The 15,787-nt window shown below is 47.8% G+C and overlaps 1 protein-coding gene across 3 annotated transcripts in view; it reads left to right on the top strand.

Annotated features, from left to right (window-relative positions):
- FBXO9 (F-box protein 9) overlaps positions 1–15,787 on the top strand; it is a 244,069-nt gene that overhangs the window by 11,477 nt on the left and 216,805 nt on the right. For 2 of the 3 annotated variants that reach the window (XM_029595720.1, XM_029595719.1), the window contains exon 2: positions 11,521–11,598. The exons of the other annotated variant lie outside the window; for it this stretch is intronic. In XM_029595720.1, the coding sequence (XP_029451580.1) occupies positions 11,521–11,598 (78 nt within the window). The remainder of the gene's footprint in view (positions 1–11,520; positions 11,599–15,787) is intronic. 3 annotated transcript variants of the gene reach the window in all.

Below are 15,787 nucleotides of genomic sequence, written 5' to 3'. Positions count from 1 at the left end.
AACAACTCTCGGTGAACTTGGAAGATGTAATAGGGTGAATTGACAAACTGAGTAACAAATCATTGGACCAGATGATATACAACCCAGAGTGCTGAAAGAACTGAAAAATGAAATTGCAGACCTACTATTAGTAATTTATAACCAGTCATTAAAATCGACTACAGTACCTGAATATTGGAGGGTGGCCAGTGTAACTCCAATATTTAAATAGGGGTCCAGAGATGAAACAGAAAATTGCTGAACACATAGATGTCTTTATCCCATTACACTATGCCTAACATAGCTTTAGCCAAGGGAAGTTTTGCCTCACCAGTTAGGAATCTTGCTAGGTATTTGTGAGCTGGATTGGCCACTGTTGTAAACAGGATGCTGGGCTTGATTGACCTTTGGTCTGACCCAGCACGGCAAAACCTTTATGTTCTTATGCAGCTACTTTTTTTTTTTTTTTTTTTTTTTTTTTTTTGAAGGTGTGAATAAATGTGGATACAAGGTATCTGGATTTTCGGAAGTGTTTGACAAAGTACCTTTAGGGGAGAAACTTGAGAAAATTAAAAAGTTATGGGATAGGAGACAACTGGGAACTGGTTAAAGGATGGAAAACAGATATTCTCAGTGATTCAGTAAATCTATCTTTTTGGAAAATGCAGATAAGAATTGTTCATAATGGGGGTTTTTTTTTCTCCCCTGAGTCGTTGTTACTGTAATGCCCATAATGCATTTTTGGAGTGCATTATGTAGCTTATCTTACAAGGAAATCTGTTCCAGTGCCATATGATTAAGAATAAGGCAAATAAAGGCTGATAGCTGGGCATGCCGATTATGATGGTGAACAATTAAACTCCATGTATAATGGAGGTTGAGATCGAGATTGGTGTTGCATGGTATTTTTAAACAATCTTGGAAACTCAGACTAGCTGTGTGCATTACAAAAGGATGGTCAAACGACTGCCAGCAGTTACCTCCGATCACTGGGTGTTGAACATCGTCAAGGAGGGGTACCCACTCAACCTCAGAGCCAGCCCCATCCTTCCACACATAGTGAACTCCCCTCAGTCCCGCATGCATGGTAATTTGCTTCAAGAGGAAGTAAACCACCTTCTGCATCACCGAGCGGTTCAGCAGGTGTCTCAGCACCAGCTAGACAAGGGATTCTACTCCCTATACTTCCTCACTTCCAAGAAGTTCGGAGGGCTGTGCCCAATCCTGGACCTATGGGCTCTCAACAAATTTCTTCGAAGGGAGAAGTTCAAAATGTCTCAAGTCTATTCTACCGTTCTTACAACCCAACGATTGAATGTGTTCGCTGGATCTCAAGGATGCATACCCAAATTTTGACTGCCACCATTCCTCCTCGTGCTACCTATGATTTCAAGTCAATATGTGACATTACCAGTACAAAGTCCTCCCTTTCCTAGCGTGTGTAGCAGATGGACTCAAAACAAGTGGGTATAGTGTGCTCGTGCCAGCAGTTGGAGACGGATCTGACGTCAGCATGGGTACATATACCCTGCAGGAAGTGCAGCAATTCAGTAATTTTCCGTCTCCAAAGCAGTTTGGAGCTACCTCACGCTCGCTGAGCGTTTTTTCCAAATGCTAACGACTTAATTCATAGAAGAAACCTACCTGAAGACGAGCCCCGCACTCCTGCGGTGATACCATTCGGTCCCTCCCCCAGTTGAGTTTCCCGAAGCGATTTCCGTGGTCCCTCGGAGGTAAGAGCCTAGGTCCGGTGGCCGACTCGCGGCAGGGACCTAGCCCCCGAGCGAGAAGGGCTCGGGCGCGGCATAGAGGCAGCCTCGGTCCCGGCGTGGACTTGGCCCCCGAGCGAGACGAGTTCGGGTGCAGTCTAGAGGCAGCGGGTGCACCTCCTCGAGGGCGGCGGTGACGGTAATCACCCTCTCCCTCCGCAGCCGGAGACCGCCCGGGTCGCAGCCGGGAAGCGCCGAAGACAAGGTAAGGCGTACATCTTTACTTGTTGGTCTCCGAGGAAGTGAGGAGTAGCAGAGTCTGCCTACGTGGCAACCCGCCAAGGGGGTCGCCATTTTGCCTGCCTGCTTGCCGTCGCCTTCTGCCCTGGTTCGTCACCGCGCAATAGGCGCATGTTGCTACGCGCACGTTGATAGGTGCAGGTTGCAACGCGCGTGTTGATAGGCGCACGTTACCAACCGCGCGTTGATAAGCACCCGCTGATAGACAGGAGCACGTTACCAACCGCGCGTTGATAAGCACCCGCTGATAGACAGGCGCACGTGGATAAGCGCATATTGGTAGGCGCACATCTTTCACGCATATTACAAAGCGCAGACTCCAGCTGAGTTAACAGACGAGATGGAGCAAAAGAGAGCCCATGCGTCAGTGGAGCCGGCACCTCCAGAATCAGGCATAAGCCTCTGCTCTGCATGCAACCTCAGAGCTACACAGAGCGAGGAAGCAGACTCCCTATGTGCCCAATGTGAAGAGGCCCTGGGAGTTCCAGGCCAGGACCGGTCGCAGCCCAGCGTACTTGCCGGTTCCTCAGGGAACACCCCGGACCTAGCACGCAGCGGTGAGCGGCCAGGGAACCCGAGAGACCTGGTGCCCCTAAGGCCAGATCCTGCTTCGCTCTCCTGGGTGGAATTATTCAAGGGGATTCATGCCATCTTTGTCACAATGCAGTCTGCTCCCCGAACGGGGTCCATACGTATCACGGATGACCTGGCCCCTGGATCCTCAAGGCCTAGGCATGGCCACTCGCCACCCGGAACCCCCACTTATGGGATTCAGATTGCCCTGAGGAAGACAAACGAGCCCCCCCGAGGAGGGAGGTCTTCCCTCGGGGATTGAACCATATCGGACCATGAGGCGCTTCTTTCTGAAAGAGGATCTCTCAGGCCTGATCTCTCATGCCTATCGGAACTGGCTCTCCCGGGCCATGAACACCCAGGGGAACCTAGAATGAATCCCCTGTTAGAGGGCCTGCGCCAAACTACTCACCATTTTTCCCCTCCTACAAGCAGCACAAGCAGCTAATCGATCTGGAATGGAATGCGCCGGAGGCCTCATTCAAAGAGGGTCGGGCCTTGGCTGGCATGTACCCCTTAGAACCCTGCAACCAAGGAGATGCTGGGTGCCCCCAGGTAGACGCCATAGTTAGCGCAATTGTGAAGCGCACCACCATTCCGGTGGAAGGGGGGAAGGCCCTCAAGGATACACATGACCGGCGCATGGACGCCGTTCTGAAACGAGCCTTTGAGGTGGCAGCCATGTCCCTACGAATTGCGACCTGCTGCACCGTGGTGACGCGTTCCTGTTTATCACAGGCTAGGAACAACACCCCGGGAGAAGAGATGGAATTGGCTCTCTCGTTCCTCACTGACGCAGCCTCCGACTTAGTCTGTACGGCAGCCAAGGGAGTGTCATCCTCAGTGGCAGCCAGGAGACAGCTCTGGCTACGTAATTGGTCGGCTGACTCCTCCAAGACACGTCTCACGAGAATGCCCTTTAAGGGATCCCTCCTGTTCGGCAGCGACCTCGAGAAACTGGCCATTAAATGGGGCGCCTCTCCATTACCCTGTCTACCAGAAGACAGGTCAAGGAGGAGCCAGCGTCCTTTTCCTAGACCATCCAGAGGTAGAAACTCTCAGCGCTTCAACCCTTACAGGACTCGCTACCAAGCACCTCGTTCGCAGGCCAGGAACCAGTCCTTTCGGACTAAGCACAACAAGAGGGAACCGGTTCCGGTTCGGGTCCGGCCGTACCCCACAATGACATCAGCCGACCCATCCGGGGGGTAGCAGCCATAGGGGGCAGGCTAACCCTCTTCTACCGCAGGTGGGTCGAGATCACCTCGGACCAGTGGGTCCTCGCCATCATCCGAGAAGGGTATTACCTGGACTTTCTTTGGCTCCCGCCGGACAAGTTTGTGGAATCTCCTTGTTCACTCCTCAAGAGGACGGCACTAGAAGTTACCTTGCGGGAGGCTCCTGTCCCTAAAAGCCATAATCCCAGTGCCTGCAGGGGAGATAAATTCTGGGCATTATTCCATTTATTTCATAGTGCCCAAAAAGGAGGGCACTTTCAGGCCCGTCCTGGACCAAGTCAGTCAACCGACACCTACGGGTCCCCAGCTTTCGCATGGAAACTCTGCGGTCTGTCAAAAATTCAGTAGAGCCAGGGGAGTTTCTCACATCCCTAGATATGTCTGAAGCCTATTTGCATATCCCAATCCATCGGGCTCACCAGCGCTATTTACGTTTCAAAGTCCTGAACCAACACTTCCAGTTCCGAGCTTTACCCTTCGGGTTAGCCACCGCGCCGTGGACCTTTACCAAGGTCATAGTAGTAGTGGCAGCGTCCCTCAGGAAGGAAGGAATCCTCATCCATCCCTACCTGGACGATTGGCTGATCAGGGCAAAGTCACCGGAGGAGAGCCACCAGGCAACCAACAGAGTTATAGCTCTTCTAGAAAGCCTAGGATGGGTAGTAAACTTGAACAAGAGTGCCCTACAGCCTTCTCAGTCGCTGGAATACCTAGGAGTCCGATTCGACACCCAGGAAGACAAGGTCAGTCTGACCTCCAAGAGGAGATCAAAGCTCCGGAATAGTCTGCAGGCCCTGCTGAGCGCCACCCGGCCCTCAGCTTGGGATTACCTACAGGTCCTCGGCCTTATGGCATCCACTCTGGAGGTGATACCATGGGCGCGGGCTCATATGAGACCATTACAACGCGCCCTCCTATCCCGGTGGAACCCGTGATCACAGAACTACACCTACCTGTACCAGCCAGAGTGCGGAATCAGATATGGTGGTGGTTGCAGCCCGGCCACATGAGCCGGGGGTCGAGAATGTCCTCCCCAACCTGGACCCTGCTCACTACAGATTGCCAGCCTGAACGGATGGGGAGCACACTGAAGAACTCACCGTCCAAGGGCGGTGGAACAGAGAAGAGTCAGGGTGGAACATCAACCGACTAGAGGCACGGGCAGTCAGGATAGCATGCCTGCGATTTGCCCACAGACTCCGAAACAGAGCGGTCAGTGATGTCAGACTACGCCACCACAGTGGCATACATCAACAGACAGGGTGGTTGTAAGAGTAGTGGCATCAATCAGAGCGAAATGTGCCCCATCCCATAGTCCCTAACCCAACCAACCCTACCCTGTGTAAATATACCAGTCCACCCCTCCCCATCCCTCCCCACCAGTTGTGTGTCTTTATAATTATACAATAGGCTCCGGTGTCAGATACCTACGCAGCGGATCCCATAGTTTCTCCATCTCCATCTTACGTTTGGTAGAACTTCCTTGGCAGCTTTGAAATTCTAATGTATACATATGAACTAGGTTCCGGAACCAACATTCATGATTTGGCAAGCACTCTGAGACCCATTTAAGTAACATGACCTTTTTACCTGCAAGACTTGCTTTCTGGATAAATTGTATATGAGACACAGTGAGCTCCTTAGGTGCGTCAGGTAACACTCCAAAAAGCCACAGCATGGGTCCTGTTGGTAAGGGGGTTCCCAGCAGAGTTTCGCACATCTCCCTAATGTCTGCCCAGAAGTTTTGTATCTTGTGGCATTCCCAGAAATTATGCTCAAGCGTACCCACCTGGGAAGTACACTTGAGACATGCAGAGGATTTAGTTATCCCCATCGTATACGTTGTATCTTGTGCTAAATAGAAATGTCTGAGGAATTTGTATTGAAGTTCTCGAAAAGCCACACACATAGACCAATTAGGCAGAGTTTTGAAGCAATTAAAGTACTCTTGGTCAGTGAGAGTGAAGGCCTCCCATCTTTCCCACCTCTGATAGGCCAAAGTAAGTGCATCATATTTCATACACGATTGAAGACTTTTACTATATGATGCTATTTTTGGTCTAGTCGTAGGAGGTGTAAAGACCAATTCCAGAAGATTCCAAAATGGGAGGGATATCTCAAATTCACTTCCCTTTGCCATTAGGAAACTACTAAGCTGCAGATAGGCATAGGCATCAGTCGCCAAAAGCATAAACTCAACCTCTAATTCCTCAAAAGATTTCAGGTGGCCGGAGCCCTTAACGTAGCATTGATATACCCATATCAGTCCCTTTATTTTTCCACCTATGAAACACAGAAGTAGTAGCAGCGGAGGGAAATAGCGGGTGATCACAAATGGTGATGAGAGCTGTTAATTTCGAAGGTAATCCCCCTTTATTGCATAGATAGGTCCAGGCTCTCCTACAAGCCTGGAAGAGGGGTTGTGTCTGTACGGTCTGTGGTACCTTATTCTTCGGGACTTGTAGTAGATAATTCAGAGAGCTAACCCCCCACCATGCCTTAAGAGAGATTGATGGCGTGTAATATAATGACCCTTCCATAAAATCCCTAACATGTCGTAACTCGCAGGCTAGATTGTGTAATCTTATATTCGGGCACCCAAGGCCACCCTTGGCTAGGGGTTGCATCAGTATAGAGAGTGCTACATGGGCCTTCTTGCCATTCCATATAAATTTACGGAATACCTGATGCACCCTCGCACAATCCTTGGCCTTGTGCTTTCGGAACCATCTGCAGTGTCTCGACGTTGTACTGCTACTGGACTTCACCTTCATAAGGTCGTGTCACCTCCACCAGTTGTAGTTCAGCCCAGGAAGTACTACTTCATCTCTGGCTTCCCTACCATCTTTAGAAGTCTTGCCTCCCACACCTACTTCAGGATTAGCTTCACAAGCTATTTCCCAAATAACAACTATATTGTCGCAATTTCTACAATCTGTAGAACAGAGACATCAGCTCCCACAGCCTATTCCATCGGAGATGCCACAGTTTCTGGAGGACCCCTCTATTCCCAGGCCAGCACCAAAGGACCAACCACAGAGGCCTGCATCGCCTAGGGAAGACATTTTAGACACATCTTCCTCAGGAGACTCATCTATGGGCTACCCATCCGACCCAGCTGAGGTCCCGCCTGAACCCGCCTCTCCACCAGAAGACCTAACCTGTTCCCAATTCTTGGAAAAGGTAGGCTTACTGCTAAAACATAGAGACAAGGAAACTACAAGACCCCCATCAAGAGATGTTTGGGGATCCTAAAGATTTGTGACACTCCTATTGAACCCATAGCACTTCCTCAACACCAGGTGCTAAATACGGTTATGGAGAAAACATGGGACACCCCTCTCTCTACTCTACCAACGTCGAGGAAAACTCAAGTATCGTATGAGGGACTCCCCCTTTTTACTCCACTGTTCAACTACCGCATAACTCTGTAGTAGTTGAATCTGCGATGCAAAAGGTGAGAAAATCTAGACTGCACTTGAACACTCCATCTCGAGATGCAAAATCCCTGGATGATTTTGCAAAGAGATCATATCAATCCAGTATGCTTAATGCGAAAATTCAAAATCATCAGTTTTTCATCACGCAATACATCTTTGAAAACCTGCAAGCTCTGAGGCCTCATCTACTGCAGGGATCCTCAAACTCCAGCCTACCCATAGAATACCATAATATGGAAGAGGATCTCGGACACCTCCTGCACTCCATTTATTAAGGGTTCGAGATTTCATCCAAGACCTTGGCAAATTCGATAGCAGCAAGGAGACTGGCACGGCTCAGGTCCAGCGCCATCAGGGATGATGTGCATGACAAGCTAGCTAATCTGCCATGCCGCCCTGATAATCTGTTTGGGGACAAGTTCACTGAGACAGTAACCAAGATAAAAAAGCAAAAGACAGCAGTGCTGTCTCTGACGTCTCCTCATCAGCCTTCGTCATCTAGGTGACAATACTCTGCTTACAGGAAGTCCAGCAAAACAGGACCTACAAGCCATACACATTATAGACCTCCACCTTATCAACCTGCCAGCAGCAGCCTTACCAACCACAAGGTCCACGACAGCGAGCCAGAGCCCTCGATAGACCCGTTCACCAGCAGATTCGCAACCCTCAAAGACCCAGCAGAGTTTTTAGAACTAATTTCGCCACCGGCTCAGGAGGCAGATTATCCAGGTTTCTCCTAGCCTGGAACAATATCACACCCGATCAATGGGTCCTGACGATAATAAAGGAGGGTTACTCTTTCCACTTCACATCCTTCTCGACCCTCCCACACTTTGTTCCTTGGAAACATTAAACAGCACATTGGGATCTCTCCTTCGGGAAATCGAGATGCTCCTCCAACAAAAGTGCATTTGGGAACTACCTTCTCCGAAACCTCATCTCGGTTTGTATTCACAATACTTCCTTATTCCCAAGAAGTCAGGAGGCCTACATCCAATACTGGACCTACGGGGGCTCAACAAATACCTCCACAAGGAGAAATTCAAGATAACTTCTCTCAAGTCCATTCTTCCCTTCCTTTAACCCATTGACTGGATGTGTTCACTGGACTTGAAGGATGCATATACCCGCATACCAATGCATCCCAATTCCTGGTGTTACCTCTGCTTCCAGATGGACGACAAACATTTCCAGTACAAAGTACTGCCATTTGGCCTCTCCTTTGCCCCCAGAGTCTTTACCAAATGTGTAGCGGTGGCACACCTCTGTTGTCAGGGGTGCAAATATTTCATTACCTGGATGACTGGCTTCTAGTAGCACCCAACCAGTCTCTCCTATGAAACAATCTACTTCACACCCATTTCTTGCCTCGACAATCTGGGTCTTCTGATCAACTATGAGAAGTCAAACCTACAGCCAACACAAACCTTACAGTTCATCGAAGCCTATATAGACACCATTCAAGACAAGGCATTCCTGCCGCACCTGTGAGCACTAGCTCTCCACATGCTGACTTCAGTCCTGCTACACAGCACGACTGTTCCGGCCTGCCAAATCCTTACCGTTCTGGGACACATGGCAGCATCTATGTAGTCCCTCACACAAGACTCCATATACGCCGTTTACAATGGGGTCTCAAATATCAATGGACTCTGTTCCTTCATCCACTGTCGATTCCCCCATCACACTAATGGTCAGCATGGAAAGAGACCTACAATGGTGGCTACTCCCATCGACACTGTCGGGATCACCTCTACGACCTCCTTAACATCAGATAATACTCACCACAGATGTCTCCCCCAAGGGCTGGGGAGCTCACCTAGAGAACTTTCAGAATCAAGGACTTTGGTCCACCATGAAACGCAATCAACAAAAACCTTCTGGAACTTCGAGCTGCACGAAATGCCCCTCAAGCCTTCGAAGAATCCCGGCAAGGGAAGATTGAGATGCTTCACACAGACAACCAAGGCACAGTGTTTTACATAAACAAGGAAGGAGGGTCAGGTTCTTGGAACCTATGCAGAGAAGCAGTCCAAATTCTGGAATGGGCTCATGACAGGTCTGTCTCCCTTCAGGCAACTTACTTATCCGCAATCAGCAATTCCAGAGCAGACAAGCTGAGCAGAATATTTCACCCCCATGAATGGTAACTACATCAAGCAATAGCGAACCGCATTTTCTCCATGTGGGGTCTTCCCAGCATCAACCTTTTTACGATGGAACGCAACAGGAAGGTGAAGAATTTTTGCTCAGTGTATCTAAGCCCACACCGGATAGCTCGAGACACGTTCCTCATAAATTGGTCTTGGGGTCTTCTGTGCGCATTCCCTCCAATACCACTCATCTCTCGTATGGTCCAAAGATGCATAGAGGACCAGGCAGATTTGATTCTCATCGCGCCAGCGTGGCCAAGACAGCCATGGTACAGTTACCCGATACAATTGTCAGTTCTCAATCTGATTTCCCCTAGGCACTAGCCCTCAGCTACTTACCCAGGAGAACAGATTTCTGCTTCATCCACTTCATTCCTCACTGCATCTTACAGCATGGAGATTGAAAGGATCCATTTCCAAAACTTAAACATCGCTCCTCCTCTCCAGGACATAATTGTTTCCTCCAGAAAACCATCAACTAGGCTCAGCTACCAACGTAAGTGGTCACGCCAAGCTTCCTGGTGCTCAACTACAGGAATGGACCCACTTACTTGCCCACCAGAACGTTTCTGGCCTACCTACATATACTCTACAGCGAAGGCGTAGCCACTGCCTCACTCAGAGTACATTTAAGCGCCATTGCAGCTTACCATATTCCCTTAAATGGGGAACCTATATTGTGTCATTCCCTCGTCTCCAGATTTATGAAAGGGGTCCAATACTTACGTCCCTTGATAAAGAAACCGCCAGTGCCATGGGATATTAACATAGTTTTCGAGCAACTAATGCTACTTCCTTTCGAACCATTGGACACTTGTCATCTACAATACCTTTCATGGAAAGTACTCTTCTTAACTGCCCTTACGTCAGCAAGGCGAGTCAGTGAACTATAGGCCTTAGTTCGTTACCCTCCTTATCTCCAATTTTACCATGACAAAGTTACACTGCGCACCCACCCCAATTTCTACCAAAAGTGGTTTCAGTTTTTCACATTAACCAAACCATCACTTTACCCACTTTTCATCCAAAGCCTCACGCCAATGACAATGAAAGAAAACTTCACACTCTGGATTGTAAGCATGCGCTTGCCTATTACAAAAAGCGCACCCATTCTCCCAACAGAGGCTCACAACTCTTCCTCTCCTTCAATCCAAATGCACCAGGATGTCCAGTCTCAAAAAGAACTTTGTCCGCCTGGATATCCAACTGTATACATTTCTGCTATCTACGACACAAAGCACATCAGGTTTGTGCAATGGCTGCTTCAGTTGCCCATCTCCATGAGGTGCTTCTCTTGGACATCTGTAAAGTGGCCACGTGGTCATCACTGCATACCTTCACATCCCATTATTGTTTGGACAAACAAGCTGCGGATGATGCACGCATGGGGCGGACTATATTGCAGTACAGCACATATTCAAAAGGTAAAACACCTACATAGGAACTGTCCACCTATAATTCCCGTATTGAGTGAAAATAAACAAACTGTACTCATCCATATGCTCAATACGACAGCTGGGGACTCCCAGACAGCATGGCTAATTCAGCTGCTTATCTATGTGAAAAAAGCAAGTTTGCTTACCGTAAATGGTGTTTTCCGTGGATAGATGAATTAGCCATGCTGACCTGCCCACTTCCCTGGACAGTTCCGACAGGGCAGACCAATTTGCTTTGATACGGACTGAGAAGCCTCAGGCAAATGCGGGAAGACACAAGAGGGAGCACCTAGCTGAAAGACTTTTACTAATCTTAGAGAGCTTCGCCACCTAGTGGCACGGAAGACGTACCCAGACAGCAGGGCTAATTCATCTATCTACGGAAAACACCGTTTACAGTAAGCAAACTTGCTTTTGCTGATGATGCAAATAAGATTTCCATTCTCCTGACTAGGAAGGTTGTCAACTTTGTCTTGCCCTGTATAGACAAGCAGTCATGTGACAATTTCAAAGCTGACTGTAACCAATTTTGTCGAAGCATGTGTACAGCCTAATTGAGCATTTTGTTGAGCTTTTTGTGTCATAAGTTTTAGTTGGAAGCTCTCTTGTATTCATACTTTATACAGTCATGCTCAGGTTGATGTCTCATAGAGTATAATTGCTGACTCAAGTTTGTCTCCTCTTAATAGGCAGAAGGTGATAAAGATTGTTACCCTGACATCTTGAAAGCTGATGATAATGACAGACCTGCTGAAGCTAACCTTCAGGTATGCTGTAGTCTGGCACTGTCAGGCAGAAAACCTGTTGTGAGGTTTAACGAAGAGTATCTTGCAAACCTTTGCCCCTCCTGCCAGCTCCCCCCCCCCCCCCCCCCACCAAAAAAAAAAAATTCTTATGTGATATGTTTTGGCATGCAAATTCTGTGTTCGAAATTCCTGATATAGTTGTCACCACTTGTGTGCTGTTTGTTTTTAATTTGCTAGTGGCACTAGTTGTCATATAAATACACTTCATATCTTTGAAAAAATATTTTGGCTTCTATCTTTTTTTTTTATTAGCAATTCATAATAAGTTTATACAGCACTAAGGGGTGCTCATTAAATCTGATTCCTCAAGTGACTTGCACCCCATCTCTCCTCCCCCCTTCCCCCCTCCACATCTGATACCAGAATAGCATGTATCCCGCTGCCATAGAATGGACAATTCCAGTTCAGGACATGGGGACATTTTTCCATGTTTTCCTTTTAGTTTTTATTTTTTTAGTTAAATTTTCAATCATAAGCAAGGCTGAATTAGCCGTTATATGTGGGTGACATCCAATGTCTCTAAACAGATCACTCTTGCTGTGCACGGGCCTGCTCACTTCTCTGGCTCCTCTGCAGGTCCCGGGTTGGCCTCCCCCAGCGGCAGCTGCGAGCTCTTCCAGGCCTCGGCATCTCGCGGCGGTGGTTCCCGGGCCTTCCACTGTGCACCAGGCCTCCCGCCAGAGTTCGGCGTCTTCCATTGTGTTGGCCACGACCCTATGTTCGCGCGGACCGCCCCGCCTCTTCTAGGTCCTAGCTCTGCGGCGTGCCCTGATTGAAGGAACTACTTAAGGAAGTCGCTGCCTGTACTTCCTTGCCTTGGCAATCGGGTCGGCATTGTATTGTGTGCTAGATTGTCACTGCATTCTAAGCCTTGTTCCAGTCTTGTTCCAAGATCTACTGTTCCAGCCTTGTTCCAGTGTCCCTCTGTTCCTGCATCTGTCCCTCTGTCTCCCAGATAGTGCCTTCGGACTGTTTCTCCGGTACTGACTTCGGCTCGTTCCTTGATCCTTCTGACCTCTGCCTGCCTTGTGACATCGTCTGACCTCCAGAACCTGACCTCTGCCTCGTTGACTACTCCTCGGACTGACTCCCGGATTCTGACCTCTGCCTGATTGACCACGCCTCCTGATTCTGGCTCTGTCCCTTGCCTTGTCATCGCCTACGCTGTTCTGGTCTTCCTTGCTCCATCAGACCTACATCCTCTAGTCCGACTGCGCTCCCCTGCTGTCTGTGGTCACGCCTGTCTACTACCTCTCCAGGAGACTCTGCGAAGCCCACCTAAATCCAAGCGGCCTGGGTCCCTTTGGGCTCCACCCGGGGGGGACCTCGGGTTTCCAGTGGTGAAGCTCATCCTAGCCTCTGTCTTCTCCAGTGCTCTGCCCCCTGGGGGCAGGTGCTTCCTGGTCCCTACCAGGAAACCATTCTCCACTGCTCCAGGACAAGGGTCCACACCCGAGCGCAACAACTCTTAGCTAGTAGAAGCTTTTGCTTTACTGATCATGGTGTGGGAATTATTGCTCAGGCATTGCCTCGTGAGCCCCTTCGGTCTTTTTTTTTTTGTCAGAGCACCAGCACAGATGTGTATGTTTATATCTCTAATTTTTCCCTGAATAACTTTCTATTTCTATTTAAAAATGTCCTTGCTTTAGCAGCTCCCACAACAGCACTTTTTAGTTCTGCCTTTTCAAAGAAAGATAGAAATGTTTTTCTACAGAATGTCTGGCAAGAAAAAAACCACAGTAAGTGGATTGCAAACTGGCTAAAAGATAGGAAACAGAGAGTAGGATTAAATGGACAATTTTCTCAGTGGAAGGGAATGGACAGTGGAGTGCCTCAGGGATCTGTATTGGGACCCTTACTTTTCAATATATTTATTTATTTATTTAATAACTTTTATATACCGACGAACGTTGGGAACATCTCGTCGGTTTACACAGAACAGAACTTAGCAACAGGCTTTACAATTATTGCATAATATTATTGCATAATATTTATAAATGATCTGGAAAGAAATACGACGAGTGAGATAATCAAATTTTCTGACGACACAAAATTGTTCAGAGTAGTTAAATCACAAGCAGATTGTGATAAATTGCAGGAAGACCTTGTGAGACTGGAAAATTGGGCATCCAAATGGCAGATGAAATTTAATGTGGATAAGTGCAAGGTGATGCATATAGGGAAAAATAACCCATGCTATAATTACACAATGTTGGGTTCCATATTAGGTGCTACAACCCAAGAAAGAGATCTAGGTGTCATAGTGGATAACACATTGACATCGTCGGTTCAGTGTGCTGCAGCAGTCAAAAAAGCAAACAGAATGTTGGGAATGATTAGAAAGGGAATGGTAAATAAAATGGAAAATGTCATAATGCCTCTGTATTGCTCCATGGTGAGACCGCACCTTGAATACTGTGTATAATTCTGGTTGCCGCATCTCAAAAAAGATATAATTGCGATGGAGAAGGTACAGAGAAGGGCTACCAAAATAAGGGGAATGGAACAGCTCCCTATGAGGAAAGACTAAAGAGGTTAGGACTTTTCAGCTTGGAGAAGAGACGACTGAGGGGGGATATGATAGAGATGTTTAAAATCATGAGAGGTCTAGAACGGGTAGATGTGAATCGGTTATTTACTCTTTCGGATAGTAGAAAGACTAGGGGGCACTCCATGAAGTTAGCATGGGGCACATTTAAAACTAATCGGATAAAGTTCTTTTTACTCAACGCACAATTAAACTCTGGAATTTGTTGCCAGAGGATGTGGTTAGTGCAGTTAGTATAGCTGTGTTTAAAAAAGGATTGGATAAGTTCTTGGAGGAGAAGTCCATTACCTGCTATTAAGTTCACTTAGAGAATAGCCACTGCCATTAGCAATGGTAACATGGAATAGACTTAGTTTTTGGGTACTTGCCAGGTTCTTATGGCCTGGATTGGCCACTGTTGGAAACAGGATGCTGGGTTTGATGGACCCTTGGTCTGACCCAGTATGGCATGTTCTTATATGTGATAGGAAAATGTCCATTACAGATGGATATGAGCTCTGCTGCCACTGCCTGGGACCAGACCATGACAAACTGTTACAACTATGGATGGATATAATTGCATAAGCAAAGCTGAAGGGCCTGGAAAATGGAAGAACTGTGTAATTCTTAGCAAAGCCATGATTGGTCCTCCTCCCAAAGCTCAATCTCATCTGCCTCCAGAAATGAGCAGGAGTCAGCAAAACAGGGTTGAGTAAGCATGGCCAGCGTGCTTCGAAGAAAGAAACTGCTCTGCAGAACCTCCAGAGCAACTGGTGCCAAAAAAGCAGAGGCTTGAATGCATCGATGCTATTGATGCACAAGGCCACAATACATCGAACCTCTGGACATCAATCCTCGATGCCTATAGCCATAAACTCCTCGGAAACGCTAATGCATCATGCTACAGATCTTTCTATACAGCTGTATGTTGGCCCTGCAAGATTATTGGGAGCAGAGGGGGATATGCTCTCCTGCCACCTATTTACCAGAGCACTCTCGCCAACAAAACATTTAGAAACACCAGATCCCATTTCATTTCTGGTATCTCATTTCTAATCAACCTCCAACTCCAATTCTATGGAGTCTGGAGGACGTATAAGATTCCATTCTAGTATCTGAAGAGGATGTCCCACCACCCCATGCCAAGTCAGAGGGCATGTCAGCCACTCAACCAAGTAGTGTAACTGGTGAAAGATTTTTTTACCTTCTCGATAGCTAAGGAGTCCCAGTAGTTCATATGGGGTACTCTATCAGAATCTCCGCAGAGTGATTCTAGTCCCAAAACTCACTTTCAGCAGACTCCTCCATTCAGAGGATGTACACCAGTTGTATACTCAAAGGCAACTGAAGACCTCTTGTCGTTCACCATCTTCATCACTGGAGTTCTGAATCAGTGTTCTCTCACTTCTGGGTTCTGAATAGGGATAGACAGGTATTCCTTCTGACCCCCATTCCAGAGCCTCCAGAGCCCTCATTTCCTCCAAAAGACCTTTCCTACTCCACGTTTTTGGACATGTTGGGGAAAAACTCTCTGTAAAGATCCTCGGACAAACGTTCACCACCAGTACATATACCCCTGCAGGAAGCTCTGCTCTTCAGTATTTCTCAGTCTCCATAGCAGTT

This window comes from Rhinatrema bivittatum, chromosome 3, assembly GCF_901001135.1.
Source record: "Rhinatrema bivittatum chromosome 3, aRhiBiv1.1, whole genome shotgun sequence".
Lineage (NCBI taxonomy): Eukaryota > Metazoa > Chordata > Amphibia > Gymnophiona > Rhinatrematidae > Rhinatrema > Rhinatrema bivittatum.
This window is presented reverse-complemented; position numbering and strand designations above follow the sequence as displayed.